This window comes from Trachemys scripta, chromosome 12 (assembly GCF_013100865.1).
Source record: "Trachemys scripta elegans isolate TJP31775 chromosome 12, CAS_Tse_1.0, whole genome shotgun sequence".
Lineage (NCBI taxonomy): Eukaryota > Metazoa > Chordata > Testudines > Emydidae > Trachemys > Trachemys scripta.
The window spans coordinates 17052627-17070316 of record NC_048309.1 but is presented as its reverse complement, the minus strand read 5'-3'; the positions used below and the strand labels follow the sequence as shown (position 1 = coordinate 17070316).

The window sequence follows — 17690 nt, the reverse complement described above, 5'->3', positions numbered from 1 at the left end:
GTAATAAGACTTTTTGCTTGGGCAGGTAAATATTTGGTAATCCTGAAAGCCTGATTTTTTGCGGCTTCATAAAGTGTTTTTACTTAGTTTTGTTTCTACTGACATTTCTGTCAGGTACATTTTGAAGGAATTTATGAGGACTTCCAAATATAATGAAAACACATGCATAACATTTGTAGTACTGGATGTAAAATTATTGTAGTTGGCATTTCAGTTAAAAGGTTTCAAATTGCTAAGTCAGCATTTAAGTGGGACCTGTGTGTTGAAAATAAAAATGTTCTGATTTCACTAAGCTTCTGTAGTAAGAACTTTTTGTAATTGGTAAAGTGAAGCTGAATAATCTTTTTACTGCATGCTCTTGATTTAGCTTTATATTCTGTATCCAAGATTTTCCAGTCTGATTAATACATTTGTATAACATCTTGATACTTAACCAACAACATCAACAAAATTAGTAGAGATTTTAAAACCGCAATACAAAAGATAAAAAACATTCAACCCTTCTCCTAAATCACACTTTTAAAACACTCTATAAAAAGCCCTGCGCAGATACAAAATTTATATCTGCGGATATCAGCGGAGCTGCAGTGCTGTATCAGGAACCGCAGCGGCAACAGCAGCATGTCGGACTGTCCCTTGCAGGAGTTGGCACCCAGCCCAGCCCAGGCAGCTCTTCCGGCATGACTCCTCCGCCCCCAGCCCTGCCCGCTGGGGTGCGCACTAGGCTCACCAGCGGTTGTCCCTGGTCATGCTGGTGTGCACAAGTGCCTTGCATGCTCCCGGACAGGAGACACACACCACTGCATGGAAGGGACTCCTGCCTGGGAACATGCGAGGCACTTGCACACACCAGCATGACCAAGGACAGCTGCCAATGAGCCTGCTGGCTGCCTCAGTGGGCAGGGCTTGAGATGGTACAGCCACACTGGAGCTGCCTGGGCTGGGCGCTGACTCCTGCAAGCGATGGCCTGACATGCTGTTGCCGCTGTGGTTCCTGGTACAGCACTGCAGCTCTGCAGATATCCGCATCCATGGATATAAATTTTGTATCTGTGCAGGGCTCCACAAACTATAATGAAATGATAAAACTTATGAATAAGTTGTCATTTAGCCCATAAAGAAGATGAATTTCACACAGCTCTTTCCTTGTATTTGTCACTGCCTAAGCAAATAGGGCAACTGCTCATATAACCAACATGTTATCACTACATAATAAATATTCTTCTTCGAGTGTTTATGTATTTCACTGTGGGTACACTGGAGCCAGAGAATTTTGAAAGCAATGTCCAGTAATCCGCATATGTTTCCTTGCCCATCCCGTGCCTTTGACTGAAGAGATAAAGGGTGCAGTGGCCTCTGCCTCTACAGTTCCTTCTCATACTAACCTCATACAGTCCAGGTCAGAACCTCCGGTGTCCAAAGCTTTGGTTTATCCTTAATCTGTGAATATGTATCTGTAAATCATTTTAGAAGTTAAGAGTTTAAAGTTTTATCTGAGAGTTTTAGCGTTTTATAGTTAGCCTCCCTGACATGGGGAGCCCTCCCAACCCCCATACCCTGTTTTGCGTACTGGACTATGTGCAAGACTCCGGCTTCAAAATTTGTGTTTCCTGACCACACTCCTCCTTGGTCAGCGATGACCACCAACGCTGCTTGTACTGCCTTGGGGAAACCCTCGTCATAGCAAGGTGTAGTATCTGCCATTCATTTCCCAGTTGTACCCGGGAAGGCCCTCAATTTTGCCTTAAGAAGCACCTCATGGAGAGGGCACTGAGACAGCAATTGGACCATGCCAGCAAACCCACCAGACAGTCCCAGTTGAGCAAAGTACATGCCTCCTGCCACAAGGTCTAGCTCAGGAGCGAGGGAGTCTACCCCTACAGATCCGTCATCAGGGTCTGATCGGGAGAGCAGGGAGCATTCTCATAAGCATGAGACCAAATCCTTCTAAGTGGATTTGGAGGCAAAAAAGGATTCTGCCTAAACTGAGAAAGTATCTAAGATCAGTCCAAGAGAAGTTAGGATGACCTAAGTCTCAGGGGCATGACCAGAAAGCCCACAAGTCCAAGGTTCCATTGGCACCAGATTGTCATTTGGCAGCAATGGTGCCTCCAGTATTGCCCAGCACAAACCTGGGGTGTGCTGGCACTGATGAAGAGTGATCGCTGAGACCCTTGAGTAGCCATGGTACTGACTTTGTCTTCCATGGCTGTGGCACAAACTGTCCCTACTGCAGCTCTGTTGGTGCGGGTGGACAGGATACCTCACTCCAGGAAAAGCCAAGTCCTGCGCTCCTCCTGAGGACATGTTTGCTCTCCCAGATCTGATGTCTCCTGCTCCATCAAGTTCCTCTTTCTCAAGAAAAATCCTAATTCCATTCATGAGCCAATTTTTGGGAGGAGTCTGTCTCCCATTCTATGTTTGGGTTATGACTTCCCTCCAGCAGCACCGTGGCTACTGCCATTGGATCTGGAATTGGCTTTCTCTTCCTCGGGAGATTCTGAACTGCATGATGAAATGCTATTTCATCCTCCAAGACGTCTTCCCAGACAGGAGGCCTATACCAGCTTGGGATCAGCCTGCACCTCATGACCTGCCTTTGAGCCATTGTTAGCCTATGCCGTGGGGACCTCCGCAACCCTCATTCAATCTATCCTGTTAGCCGTAGTGGCGGCTGCAGAGTTGGTCCGTTCTGTTAAGGAGTCGTCTCATCCCTCCCCTCAGAGAGGGCAACCGGAGTTGCCTCCAGATCCAATTGAAGAGGAGGAGTAGTTACATGCCTGAACTAGCAGTTCTGTTGTAATCAATGAGGGTGTGAACATTGTCCATTCTGGCTGTATGATAGTTTGTGTCTACCCTGTGCACCCCATTCCTTACCTCTTTTCAGAAGCCTCTGTCATGAGAAGATTCTCAAACAAGAAGTAGAATCCATCGTAGAGTGAAGAGTGATAAAGCAGGTTCCTCTTCAGTACCACGTTTTTACTGGACGTACTTCCTAGTACCCGAAAAGAAAAGCGATTGGAGACCCATTCTCAATCTTCGCCATCGCAACAGTTTTATTTGCAGACTCAAGAATTGCATGGTCACGTTGGCATCTATAATCCCATCCCTGGAAAACAGAATGTGGCTTTCAGTTCTGGCTATGAAGGATGCCTGCTTTCACATAGACATCTACCCTGCTCAAACGTTTTCTCAGATTCATGGTGGGCTTCAACCACTTTAATATGAAGTACTCCCTTTTGGCATTGCTTCTGCCCCCAGGGTCTTTATCAAAGTATTCTCTGTAGTGGCAGCCTATATCAGACACAAAGCTTATATGCCAAGAAGCCTGTGTATTGACTTTGGCAATGCTGCAATTCCTCTCCTTATTGGGACTCAGTGTAAACTTTGAAAAGTCCATCACCCCAGTGCAAACTTTAGGCTTTATCAGTGCATCCTTAAATTCGATCGTGGCAAGGGCTTACCTGCCAATGGACAGGTTTCAGATTACAAATGATCTGAGACCAGCTCATAAGCAACCCTTGAGCACTTGTCAAGATTTCTCATTCCTTGGTCACATGACTTAATGTGCTTAGATCATGCTGTTTGCCACACTCTATCTTGGTTGCCTGCAGGCTTCAAACAGTGTACTCATCAAACCATCAATCTCAGAGCCATTCCCTGTTCCCACCAAAATATCATCCCTGCTGTGGTGGAAGAATCCCCTTCAGGTATGTGTGGGTATTTCCTTTCTTGCTCCCAATTAGACAAGGGCGATCCTTACAAATGCCTCCCTGTTGAGGTGAGGAGTTCACATGGACAACCATACAGTACAGAGCACCTGGACATTGCGAGAGTCTAGGATGCACATCAATGTTCTGGAATTGTGAGCAGTTTGAAAGACTTGCAAAGCCTTTCTCCCATTCATTCAAGGTCACCATGCTCTCAGTGTAGGACAACATCATGACTGTCTTGCATCAACAAATGGGAGGAGCAAAATCCTGTCCACCAGCATGTAGAACTGGTTAGTTTGTGGAACTGGTGCATCAGCAGTCAGATCACCCTGTGGGCAGTCTACCCCCTGGGAAATAAGAACATGTTAGAGGACTCTTTCAGCAGACATTTTGCTGTTGGCCACAAATTGGTGCTACACAACAGTGTGGTGAACCATATTTTTGCTCTCTACAGGACCCCCACTAGGGACCTGTCCGCCTACCAAATGAACAGGAAATACGAGATATACTGCTCCAGAAGCCTAGTTTGCCACTCACAGGGCGACGCTCTGCTTCTTCCTAGGTCAGACCATCTGAACTATGCCTTCCCTCCACTACCACTCCTACCTCTGGTCTTACAGGAGATTTGGTAGGACAGGGCATGAGTCATCCTGGGGGGAGGGGAGGGGTAGCTCAGTGGTTTGAGCATTGTCCTGCTAAACCCAGGGTTGTGAGCTCAATTCTTGAGGGGGCCATTTAGGGACCAGCAGGGGACAAATAAAACTGACAGGGACAGTACTTGGTCCTGCTAGTGAAGGCAGGGGACTGGACTCAATGACCTTTCAAGGTCCCTTCCAGTTCTATGAGATAGGCAAATATTCATATATTATATTATTATTCTCAGTGTCCCCAACTGGCCCAGATGGTTTTGGTTTATGAGCCTCCTGTACATGTCATCTTGAGCACTGATCATTATTATGACATTTTCCAATCTCCTGACCCAAGGAAACAGCAAGAGCAAGCATCCCAACCCCTGTCCACTTCACCTCAGGGTGTAGTTTTTGGATGGGCATCATCTGTAGAATGATCATGTTCTGGAGAAGTACAGAGCATCTTTTCTGGTAGTAGAAAGGAGTTCACTAGAAAATGTCATCTAGCCAAGTGGAGGTGTTTTTCTGTGTGGGCACATTGACAACGTCTACCCTCAGAAGCAGTGGCTATTCCTCTTATGTTCGATTATATTCTTTCCTTAAAGACACCAGACTTGTCTATTAGCTCCTTATGGGTCCACTTGGCAGCAGTCAGTGCATACTATCCACCTTCACAGTGTTACTCTATTATCATGCATCCACTGACTAGCAAACTCTGGAAAAGCATAGTTAGAGTGTGTGTGTGTGTGTGTGTGTGTGTGTGTGTGTGTGTGTGTGTGTGTGTGTGTGTGTGTGTGTGTGTGTGTGTTTAAAAAAAAATAGCTTACTTAATCAGATTTAAAACTTGTTCTTTCGTGACTCAAGCCATTAGTTTCTTGTTTCCATGTCCTATCCATGAAGGTTGCATTCCTGGTAGCCATCACCTGACCCAAGAGGGTTGGTGAACTTGGAGCACTGATGGTGGAGCTCCTTATGCTATATTCCATAGGGACAAAGTTTCATTACCCTTTATGTCCTAAATTAATCCCCAAAGTAGCTTCAGAGTTTCACCTGAACCAGTCAATTCACTTACTTGTATTTTTTCCAAAACTTCATGCATCCTTAGAAGAAAGGAGTCTCCATTCCCTTTGCATTTGGTGAGCCTTGGCCTGCAAAGGACAAAAACAATCGGTCTCCCAGACTATTTGTCACCATAGTGGAAAGAGTTCAGGGTCAGGCTATAGCCTCTCAAAGAATCTCTCAATGGATCTCAGATTGTATTTTGCTCTGTCAGGTGTCTAATTTCTCTCTCCCTCCCTCCATGGGGTAAGGGTTCATTGCACAAGAGTGCAAGTGACATCTGTGGCATCACTTCAGGAAGTGCCTCTACTTGATACCTGTAAAGCAGTTACGTGGAGTTCTAGCCACACATTTGTGAAACGTTGTGCTTTGGTTCAGGACTCCTCTGATGCATCCTTCAAAATAGTGCTCCTTTGTTTGGCTCTGCCATCTGCATCTTTAACCGTCCTCTTGAGTACTGCATGTCAATCGCCCACAGTGGAATACACGTAGGGACCAGCACTCGAAGAGAAATTACCTTGTAGTAATTTGAGGTTCTTTGATGTGTAGTCCCTGTTTGTATTCTGCTACCTCCTCCCTCCTCTGCTTTGGATCATCTTTTTGTTCGCAATGGAGAATGAACTGGCGAGGAGATAATTGTCTTGACCTTTTATCTCCTTGGTTGGAGGCATAAGGTGAACAAGAGTGCATGTGCGGACAAAGGGATGCTGCTTTCAAAATTCTCTGGCTCCAGACACATGGAGTGCATACATTTGCACATTGGAATAGAGATAGACCACACATCTGGAAGAACCTCCTGTTAGTATAAGGTGACTATCTTTGTCTTCTAGTTTTGGCCCAAACGCTTTGTTTCATTGGATCCAAAATTAGAGAGCCATTTATTTCTTAAATGACAATAAAAGTTGCAAGATAATGTAGCAAATCTTTGACTTGGTCGGACCCACCTGGAGGCAAACAGTTGTGCCTCTTAATGCTATTATACGTCCCTTCCAAATAAACCAACTGCATTGTTTGGAAATGGAGAACTGTAAAGGCTCTCCTTAGCTTATTCATAATTTCCAAATATTTCTTTCCAGTCAAATGCCAAAGGTAAAATTATACAGCTGTTTGTTAATATAAAAAGGTACCTCATGGGAAAGAAACCTGCATTTTTTGTGTGGTTTCCCTTACTGTTTGGGAAAACATAAAGGAAATATCCTAACAATTTATCAGAACCTAGAAAGCTCAATTGATTGCAACAAGACTTGCCAGTCCAATAGTGGTACTAGATTGCTCTGGGATCCATTTATGTATGTGGTAAACTTTTTTTGGACTTGCTTTCACTTATATTCATATTCACAAATTCACTACTGATTATTGTGATGTGTGCACCAAGAATCTAGTCCCAACCTGTCCTGGTTTGAGAGTTTACCTGATTTTACTCTGCCTTGACACTTAGACAGCTATATTCTATATTTCTATTTATCTAGATAGTGTAACCCCCACAGTGGAGCTAAATGCTCTTTGCATGAAGCTGGGAAAGAAACCTATGTACAAACCTATTGACCCTTACACAGGGATGAGATCTACCTACAACTATAATATGAGAGGTGGTGCTTATCCTCCACGGTATGTATTACAGTTTTTCAGCTTTGTAATCAGTCCCATACTCTTTGAGTTCCTTTCTTTAATGTGCATGTATTGCTGCTGCGACTTTTTAAATAATATCTCTGAAAATAAAACATGCCTTAAAGGGACACTCAACTTTAGCCAGTATAATATTCAGGAACTCTCCTGCCCCAAGTACCTCTGCAAGTTTGTTTTTTACAATCATGTTTTCTTTAAATTTTTCTCTTTACTGTGTGGAAAAAATCCAGGGGGGGGGAGGAGCTAAACAGTGAAATTGTGCAGTTGAGAACATATTTATTGTTTCACTAAATAAACTGAAAAAATTTCCTCTAAGTTATACTGTTAGATATGAGGAAAAATAGGGAAAACATTTTTAGACATGTTTTATTCTGAAGCTGGCAGTATGTCTTTAAGTATTAACTTTGGTCTAAAATACTTGAGTATAAAAATCCATTGTTCCTTGCTTAGTAATTTGTCAAGTCTATAAAAACTTAATTTACTATGCTATCATTCTGTGCTTCAAAAGTATTAGAAATGTGTTTAACTTTTCCTTGTCTTACAGTGTAGATTTTGTAAGTTTTACAAATGTAATGTAAGTCCTACATTAAAGTTGTTCAGAGTTAACAATTAATGTATTCAAATTGGCTCTCTACTATAGGAGTTTATTGTTGAGCTTCGATTGCTGAGAGACTCATTAATATATAATGTTTAACCCTAAATGTTGACTTTGTAGCTTACCAGCAATTTTTAATCGGGCAAACTTGACCTTCTAATTTTAGGTACTTTTACCCATTTCCTGTTGGACCCTTACTTTATCAAGTTGAGCTCTCTATTGGAGGACAGCAGTTTCATGGGAAAGGAAGAACAAGACAGGCTGCTAAGCATGATGCAGCTGCTAAAGCACTGAAAATTCTGCAAAATGAGCCCCTGCCTGAGAAACCAGAGGTAGGAATTAACCTGAAAATGTCTGAAGTTAATTAAGGTACCTTAAAAGTTGAAATGCAGTTTTAAATATTCTGTGCTAGTTTAAAAAGAAACTGCACTTCTTGGAAGACTTAATTTTAATGGCTTAACACTTGTTGTATCTAATGGAACCACTTTTAGGACAAATAGAACTATATCTATGCAATCAGGGTTTCCCTGAATGAGGTCATATTCATTGCTTTGTGCTGTCATAATTCCTGTACCATTGTCACCAGAAGATTGATCTCTGATGGGTGATAGGCAGCAGGAACAGATAAACTGCTAATATTTAACTGACAGTGTGCTTGTTGCTGTACAAACTTATGGAGAGAGCTCTCTCACAAGCAACTTGCCGCTTAGTTCAGACACCTTTAGTACATAGTGTCAGTATGAGTTTGACATGATGTAGGAATTTTGCCAGGAGTGTGGATATACACTGTAGAAGTTTGAAAAGGTTTAGAAGAATGGGAGGTTGTTGGGAGATTAAGGAATTGGATGGAAGATGCATGAAGAGGTGCGGGTGTGTTGCTGGGGGGTGCATTTCTAGGTATGCCTTGGGGAAATTGTGTATCCGTCTTAAATGTTTATGCTTAAACTTATATATAAAGTACCCAGAGCAACAGTGTATGCTTAATATATATTTTAAAAAGAACATATGTGCAGGGCTTCAAAGGTGAGGAAGAAATGCATCATCCAAATTGAGTTAAAGGAGACTCCAGAATGGTTTGAACTGAGTGACATGACTGGAGATAAGAGAGATTTAAGCTATGTTTTCTGTATGGACTGGAAGCAAGGCCACAGATGACAACACATTGGTTTGGTTTTTAGTACTAGACTTAGAGAACTATCAATTTACCTGCAAATGTCTGCCTTAATAGATAGCAAACACTAAGGCGGAATTGTTTCTGTACATTTTTCATTAATTTTGTTTTTCACTATACTGTTCATGAAGTGTCAACTGTTCTTTACATTCTTCATATCTATTTAATCATTTGAACATATTTAGACTACAAACCATAACATAGTTACCAATGAAATAAGTTATGGGGTATTTCTTGGCTTGTCCTCCCTTGGCAGTTCAAAATAGGAGAAAAGTTAGTCCAATAAAGAAAAATCTGGTCCTCTTAACAAGGAAAAGTTTGTAAAGTTTCAAAATGATGAGAAAGGAATGCTTCAATGCATCTGAAACTAGAGGTTAAAACTATTCTGCTAATTGATATTTTGAAACTAAAAGGGGAAGTCACTGAAACAGCATCCGTAGAGGTGGCACTGGTGAGCTAATTATTACACTCAAGGGGTTTGAAGTTGACCGCATTGCACTATTGTAGGATCATGGGTTAAGACCTGAAATGGTCATTCTATGTCCTTTCCTTTCCGTTCTGTCACACCTGGTAGACTCAAAATGAGTGAATCTGAAATCAGAAAAGTGTTAAAACTTGATGTAAAATCCTTTTGACTACTGCTGTCGATCTGAAATGCCAAATGTCTTGACTACATCTTCTCCTGGGGTGCACTCCAAGAGATGAACAGCATTAGTACTGATACTACCTAAACAGTTGTCGGATGCTACGGCACACAGTACGTTTCTCAATTCTCTACCAGTTATGCCATTGTGTAGACCAGGCTTTGTGAACATAGAGTACATACCCGCATGTCTGTATGTAGTTTGGACTTTGAAGGCTGGAAGCCAGCATGATGTACATAGTACTGAGAAAACCAAAAATATTGGATGTTTTTATTATGAGAATTATGTTGAGATTTACACATCCCTCTGGAGTGTTTGTAACTCAAACACTAAGTATTAGTGAATGAGAGAGAGAAAGTAAAACTGACTGAAAACAAGTGAAAATGGTAAGTATTTTATTGTTTACTCATATTTCGCTTGGGTTGGGAGCTAGGACCATAAATGGTGAGTAGGAAACTAGATTTCTAAATGCTTAGTGTCTTAATCTAAGATGGTTGTAACTCAAGTGAGGAAACTTTTTTTTAATTAGAACTATTTTTAACCTGACAAGGCCTCTTCAGAGTATATTTATTTTCCAATTTAAAAAAACTAACCCATTTTCCATATAGTGTTATGGATGGAAGTGATTTGTAAATTGACACTATTCCTCTCCACCGTGGTCCCTTCCACATCAATGCATGACAGCGCAAGCCCTAGAGTTTTAGTCATTGTTATTCTGCCTGTCAAATTCACCTTTGTACCTTGTGTGGAACATGAGTGCAGTAAGGCCATAACAAACTTTTGAAACAGTAATTTGTGATGTGCTCAAGATAGCATTGCTCTGCTAGTGGAAGGTGAATGATCTTCGACTCAGTCATTTGATTTTTAGGCATTTTGTGAGTGATGCATTGTACTAATTTCTTATGTTTCTCCTGTTAGAAACATCTGGAGAGCAAATGATTAAACAGAAACACGTGGAGAACATGTTACTACCCCAGAAACTAATTAACCGTCACTCATGAGAGTCCCACACATAGAATTCAAATTTCTCCTGCCTTTCTCTCATCTGATAGTCTTACAGATGTTAGATCAGTTTATGAGACTACAGTGTTTCACAAGTCTACTTCAATTTGGGCGCCAGTTCATTTAACACTTAACACTTCTACAAATAGTTTTGTTGCTTATTGGCCTTTGTGGTGTATTTTTTTTCCTTCCTTCAGTGAGCACTTGTGAATCTTATCAGGCTTTTACATAAAGCATGTTTTTCATTAAACAAGATTCTTAAGCTTAAGTGTTGATACTATATCTGGTGTATTGTACATTCTCATGAAAAGTGACAGTAAAGGTTAGACAACTTAAAGATTTATGGGTTCAATAAACTGGTTTGCTAACAATTCAATTAGTGAGATCTTTATTTAAATGATTATGCTTCTTTTAGGTTAATGGAAAAGAATCAGATGATGAAAATCTCAATAAATCTGAAATAAGTCAAGTGTTTGAGATTGCACTTAAAAGGAACTTGCCTGTGAATTTTGAGGTATGTTTATTTTACAAGCTCTAGAGTTATTCTTTAGAATATTAGAATATTAATTTAGGATACTAAGCTAAAATTACATAAAGTGGCTCTGTTTTAGACAAATACAACAGACCTTTAAAGCTTCATGTTAGTTCTGAATATGCTTTTATCTTGAGTTTCAAACTGATCATCCCAGATCTATATAATTTAAACAAATTCTGCCACCCCAGAATTGGCACCCTATGCTAATTACATCACATGTGAGCAGTTCTGTTGTGGGAGAGGCCCTATATCATGCTTTTTGAAAATGAATCCTGAAAGAGTCTTGAACTAAACTTTTTTTAAAATCACATCTATAGTTAGAACAATAAAAGCAGAGTTAAGAAGGGAAAGAGTTTAAAGTGTCCCTTTAAAGGCAAGTTACAGAAGCATTTGCTTATTTGTCCACTGATATGAATGGCAAACAAGGTGGGGGTTCCCATTACATATTACCCTAATCCTCAAGAATCATCATGGGTTTACTGTTACTTAAAATTGCCCTCCTGGCTTCAAGAACTGCAGAATCTTTGGCCTCATATGCATAAACTGTCCTGCCGCTTCTCACTGTCTCGGTTACCTCCTTGTCCATCTCTCTCGCAACTATTTATCTTAAATGAATACCTGCCAGAGGAACATCTTGTTGCACTAAAACTTTAATGTATCATATTGCTGTGATATGCAGAAGACCTAGTGATTCTTCATACAAACACCTGAGTTCTTATGAGATAAAATACAATTGCATATCACTGAATTGCTTTTAATCTATTTTGTGAAACACTAGATTAATGACAGATTTGTTAAATTTTCAATCCTCTGCTTGTCACACACTTGAGTTTAAATTTTTATTTATTTTTTAACTCTTTACTGTCAATTAATATATGGGCATTTGGTGTCTTTAAAGCGTGAGTGGAAATAGAGAATGTCTGTTCAAAGACTTAAGTTGTAGGCAACAGTATCTCACATTTCTGCAATATGTTCTGTTTCTTTGAACTAAAATCACAGTAGACTCTAGACCCTAAAGAATTACTTTACTGATCAAATTATTGTAATATGAACCATTTAATGGGGTGATGTTAATTGGGTGGAAATATACACCAAAAAAAGGAACACCCATGTTTCCTGTTGAAAGGTAAAAACAGTAAATTAAATATGATGTGAATGATGTCTGCAGCATGTAAAGTCTACTTACAGTTTGCTGTATATAAACTTTTTCAGATATAAATATTTTAGCAAATTATGGATGGGTGGGTAATATCCATTATACTTAGTGATAATGCATTTAAACAGCCACTACCTGGATTGTTTCAGGAATGCTATTCCATGTGAGTGTTCTGCATTTGAGAGTTTTTGTGAGTGAAGTTTGCTATAACCAGTGTGCCCTACCATTTTTAATAAGTGTTTATCACGCTTTCACTCAGTTTTTCCCTCTGAAACAGGTGACAAAGGAAAGTGGTCCTCCCCATATGAAGAGCTTTGTAACCAAGGTGTTTGTTGGAGAATTTATGGGTGAAGGTGAAGGAAAGAGCAAGAAGATCTCAAAGAAAAATGCTGCAATAGCGGTCCTAGAGGAACTGAAAAAACTGCCACCCCTTCCTATGGTTGAGAAAATGAAGCCACGAATCAAAAAGAAAACAAAATCAATAGTGAAGGTAAAAAAATACTTTATGGTGGACCCAAATTTAACTCTTGTAAAATGTCATAGGGTGAGGGACATTCCCAAGCTGATTATAAATCACCTTTTCAAATGCTGCACCTAAACCAGCAGTCCCAAGCTGCAACTGAAATGTTAGTTAACCTCCATCCACTGTTAATAGAGCTCTGCCCTCAGTGTTGCACTAACGAGGAATTGTTAGATTTGAGAGCAATGAGAAAACACGGAAGAATGTTTACCCTATAAACTACTAGTTTTATCTTACTTTCAAGCTTCTAAGGCCATTGCGGTTTGTCGATTAGTTTTAGTGGTGCCACCTCCCTCAGAGACTGCACTTTCAGCACTAGTCTCCTAACATTCAAAATAAGCTGAACTTGTGACGCTTTCTGGTGGCAGGTTATCGAAGAACTAAGTTGGCTACTTCCGTTTGGCTATTGGTATTGCTCTTTGTAGTGTTTCATAAAGCAGGTTTTGGTGTTTTTTTTAGAGAAGCTGAAGCCTAGAGTTGAATGAATGAATTGGCACACTACATTTGGGATTACTGTACTCAAATATTCACAAGTGTCAGCTTATTTCTTCAACGTTATTTCCACCTTAGCTGCAAACAAGCCCAGAATATGGCCAAGGAATGAATCCCATTAGCAGACTTGCTCAGATACAGCAGGCCAAAAAAGAGAAGGAGCCAGAGTACATGCTCATCACAGAACGTGGTCTTCCAAGGCGCAGGGAGTTTGTTATGCAGGTTTGTATATTGATTTCAGATCTCTGGTTGCCTGGCTTTGATTTTTTTTTTTTTTAATTTTTTTTTTTAAGCTTAGGGTTACCAGACTTTACAACAATGATAAATGTAGTTAGCAGGATTGCACCCTTCATTCCACTGAACTCATTAGGAAATATTTCCTCTGACTCCACTGGAGCAGAATAAGGACTCAAGACAGCAAATCTCTCCTATCTTGAGTTCTGTTAAAAAGCTGGATAGGTTGCTGGAAGACTCTCTCATAACTACATCATGCTCCAGTTTTCTTTTTTAGAAAAAATAAAACTAACATGAATAGCAAAGTGCTGCCGAATATGATAGTAGGTGCTTCATACATCCAAAATGTGGGCTTCATTGAAATATAGCTCTGAGAATCCCTTGGCTTTTTTCACTAGTTTCCTTCTCCCATTAAAAGTGCTGTGGTCCAAAATCTCACTCTGCATTTCAAATTCCAGTAATTTGGTAGCATTTGTGATAGTAGGTATTCTACTGATTTGTGGTTGATTAACTACCATCCCTTGGTAGTTAAAGTGCTTAAATGCTTTACAGCCCTCTGTCTTTTATGCTGAGCAAGGCAGAAAACTACAACTATGTAGAAGGATGTGAATTCTTACTGCACTTGCATTGCGCCAAGAAAGCTGCATAATTCTGAACCAATTACTTTAACTTGGTGACTTGTTGAATATAAATTTCCTGGCTTGACAGAGCATTTAAGCCAATGCCAAAGTGAGATCATGAAATACAGCTGATTATTCTGTTCGTATGCGGCTTTATGCTGTGGGGCTCATGATCAATTATATCAAAAGGCAAACTTGGTTAGGACAATAAATCAATTCAACTGATTCTCTGATCACTCAGACCATATTTGAGACAAATGGGCCACTAATGAGCATACACTGGTTTTACTTTTATAAGGATTTATTTGCTTTTTCTTTGTCCCTGTTTCTTCCAGGTGAAAGTTGGCATGCACACAGCTGAAGGAATGGGTACGAACAAGAAAGTGGCTAAACGCAATGCGGCTGAAAACATGCTGGAGCTTTTAGGTTTCAAAGTCCCCCAACCTCAACCCCCAAAGCCAGCACTAAAGACAGAAGAGAAGGTAACACATTTTTAAATTACTACCACTTGGTATTTCAGCAAATGTTGAGTGAAATGATGACTGGTGGGGGCAAGAGTATATCAAGTTCATACTTCCCACTGCAGCACACTTGACAAGAGGCAGCAGTGATCCAGCTACAATGCATTGAGTGAAAGGGAGTGCCAGTTAGTACTGCCTGTTGGTATCAAAGCCCCAGTGAGTTTCTGAACAGGGGTATAATCCATGGCCCTATGCACTAGCCACAGGTGCAGAGTAGTGTTGGGGTACATATAATACCCATCTTCCTGGATCTTGACAGTACTAGATCTGCTCCTGACTTATGCAAGCATAATGTTGGCGGAGGACCGTCTCTTCACAGAATGGGTCAGAACCTGTGATATTTAAAATCATTGGTCTGAGGACCTAGGCTTCAGCAGGCTTATATGAGACCTCATGATAACATTATTTTTATGTAGCTTAATAGTGGATACTGTGGGGTATTTAAAACAATTGAACAGGTTTTCCCTTGGTTGATACTTTAGCATACTTCACAATGAGGCTTGAAATTAACAAGATATTGTTTTTCTCCCTTTGTACTCCAGTGTCATCTGTCATCACTGCTCTAGGAACAGTGATAACTAAGGTTAAGATTTTGTCATGGTTATTTTTAGTAAAGTCACGGGCAATAAACAAAAATTCACAGAAGCCGTGACCTGTCTGTGACTTTTGCTGCTGCGACTCTATGGTTTCCCCTGCCTCCTGGGTGACTGGGAGCTGCAGGTTCTCTTTTTTCCACCCCACTCCCCGCAAGGCTGTCCCCGGTCACTGGAACCCTGAGGAGGGCACCCTGAGGAGGCTGTCACCTGTTGCTGGAAACCCTGCTGGGCCCCCACTGGCTGCCAGCTCCAGTCCCGCAACACCAGGGGCTGAAGCAGAAAATGTCACGGAGGCCTCTGGAAGTCATGGATTCCGTGACCTCTGTGACATAAATGTAGCCTTAGTGATAACTAGTGTTCATTTAACTGGCTATACTTCAGTAAGCTGTTTGCATGTAGGCCCTACACAAACAATTTTGGCATTTGATTTCTTGGGTGGGAGTGGTGAACTCTTCCAAGGTTTGTAAGATAGACAGGGTCAAAACTTGGCTTAATTTGAAACCATGAATTAATGGATAGATTTTTAACAGACCCTTTCAGTTTACAATTGATACGGTACCATAATATTTCCTTTCGAGAAGGCACAGTAATCTCAGGAAACTCCTATGGCTGTGCAGTCAGCTTTAAAGATTCAGACTAAGCTTTATTATCTTCAGCCTAGGTTCACTTTAGTCCACTCAGTTTAACAGTACCAACCAAGAGTGTCCAGTTCTGAGCTACAATGCTTTTCAGTGGTACTTACTCATAGACTAAATGTAGTCTTGCCTACCTAGTGTGTGTACGATTCACTTAATGTATTTTGTTCTTGCATGGTTATGTAAAGATTAAGTTCTGGTTATACAGCTGGAATCCTTTTCCAAAGTTTTGTGACAACTGAATCACTTTGATCTTGAAATCTTTAAGGAAAAGTTATTGGTGTTTGGGTTTTTTTTAGACGCCAGTAAAGAAACCAGGTGATGGGAGAAAAGTAACCTTCTTTGAACCAGGCACTGAAGAAACTTCAGCTAGTAAGTGAAATTACTGAAATTAATTTGGCCCTTTATTTTATTACGGGTGTATGTTCACAAGACAAGTTTGTTTCTTGATTTGATTGCTGCACTTAGCCTGCTGTTTGTATGGAGTACCAGATGAGCTTTCTTTAAGGAGCTGCCTTATTGCAAATGGTTCTGGTTCTGCTAGTGAGGTCTCAGATGAATGAGCATGGATTTGTGTGAATTAGTCCTTAAAGTTTATTAATAGAGGGGGCTTGATTCTGCCCCAAGTTGTACCCATCTTCCAGCTATGAAACCTCATTTGCTTCCGAGATCATTTTCCTGGCTTGTGCTCTGACTTTGTCACCCCTTCCCTCCTCCATTTCTGGTGTTCATCCTGTAGTCCTGCCCTACCTAATTTATCTATTCTACCAGGATGCTGACCCCTGCCTTTAATTTGCCACTGTACCCACCCTTCAAGTACACCCCCTCACATTCTTCCATGGCACTCCGTATTGGCCTCTGTCAGGGGATAGAGGGACAGAACTCCTGCAAAAAATCACTACCTTATCCTCTTTGAAATCTCTTCTTAAATCTAACTTCTGCCATGGTGCCTACAAATAACTATTGGTTGACAGTGGTTAGGCAGGTGGTGAGCTGTGACTTCTGCTTATTGTATGACATGCTTGCTTACAAACCTCATGTTCCTCCGCATGTGTTCTCCTCAACCTGCTGTGTCTTGTCATAACCTAGACTGTAAGCGGTCTTGGTCCAGGATTCTTTTTACTGCCTGTACAGTGCTTAGCACAAAGAAGTCTGGTCATTGTGTGGTTCCCTATGCTGCTACTGTGATTCAAGTAACGTAGTAAAATAAGAGACCTTGATGTCAAAGGCCACCTGGAGTCTAGCTGCAGCAATGCAGGATAGCTCCACTGGAGAGGCTGTGATCAGGGCACTTAGGGATAAAGAGGCACCTTTAGCAGAAACAGCCATTGCATTGAATAACTCATTCAACACAGCATTGCAAATACTACCTGAGGTGCAGTTGCACCCTTCTGAAACAGTGGAGATGAATCAAGCCCAGTAAGTGTGACTACTTTTGGAACACAACAAAAACTTGTAGATGTTTAGAGATTTATAAATTGTTATATACATGCTGAGAAGGCTCCTTTATAAATGGCTAGAATCTATTTAATGTGTACCTCTGTCTCTTCAGGTAATAAAGATGATGAGTTTAGGATGCCTTATCTCAGCCATCAGCAGCTTCCTGCTGGAATTCTTCCCATGGTCCCAGAGGTTGCACAAGCTGTAGGAGCCAATCAAGGACACCACACCAAAGAGTTCAACAGGGCAGCCCCTAATCCTGCCAAGGCTACAGTAACAGCCATGATTGCTAGAGAGCTGTTATATGGTGGTACATCTCCTACTGCTGAGACCATATTGAAGAATAACAACTCATCAGGCTATGTACCCCACGGACCACTCACTAGGCCCTCTGAACAATTGGACTATCTTTCCAGTGTTCAGGGAATCCAGGTAAATGTTCAATCTGAGGTATATCTGGAAAAATATTATATAGGGTTTACCATACTAGATTAGATCATTA

The 17690-nt window shown here is 40.9% G+C and overlaps 1 protein-coding gene across 5 annotated transcripts in view; it reads left to right on the top strand.

Annotated features, from left to right (window-relative positions):
• Positions 1–17690, top strand: part of STAU1 (staufen double-stranded RNA binding protein 1) — a 44946-nt gene that overhangs the window by 23045 nt on the left and 4211 nt on the right. For 2 of the 5 annotated variants that reach the window (XM_034787073.1, XM_034787070.1), the window contains exons 6-13: positions 6871–7009; positions 7789–7954; positions 10855–10953; positions 12408–12620; positions 13221–13364; positions 14332–14478; positions 16048–16120; positions 17301–17620. In XM_034787073.1, the coding sequence (XP_034642964.1) occupies positions 6871–7009; positions 7789–7954; positions 10855–10953; positions 12408–12620; positions 13221–13364; positions 14332–14478; positions 16048–16120; positions 17301–17620 (1301 nt within the window). Of the gene's footprint in view, positions 1–6870; positions 7010–7788; positions 7955–10854; positions 10954–12389; positions 12621–13220; positions 13365–14331; positions 14479–16047; positions 16121–17300; positions 17621–17690 lie in introns of all 5 variants that reach the window. The other 3 variants (XM_034787072.1, XM_034787069.1, XM_034787074.1) reach the window with 2 other exon arrangements.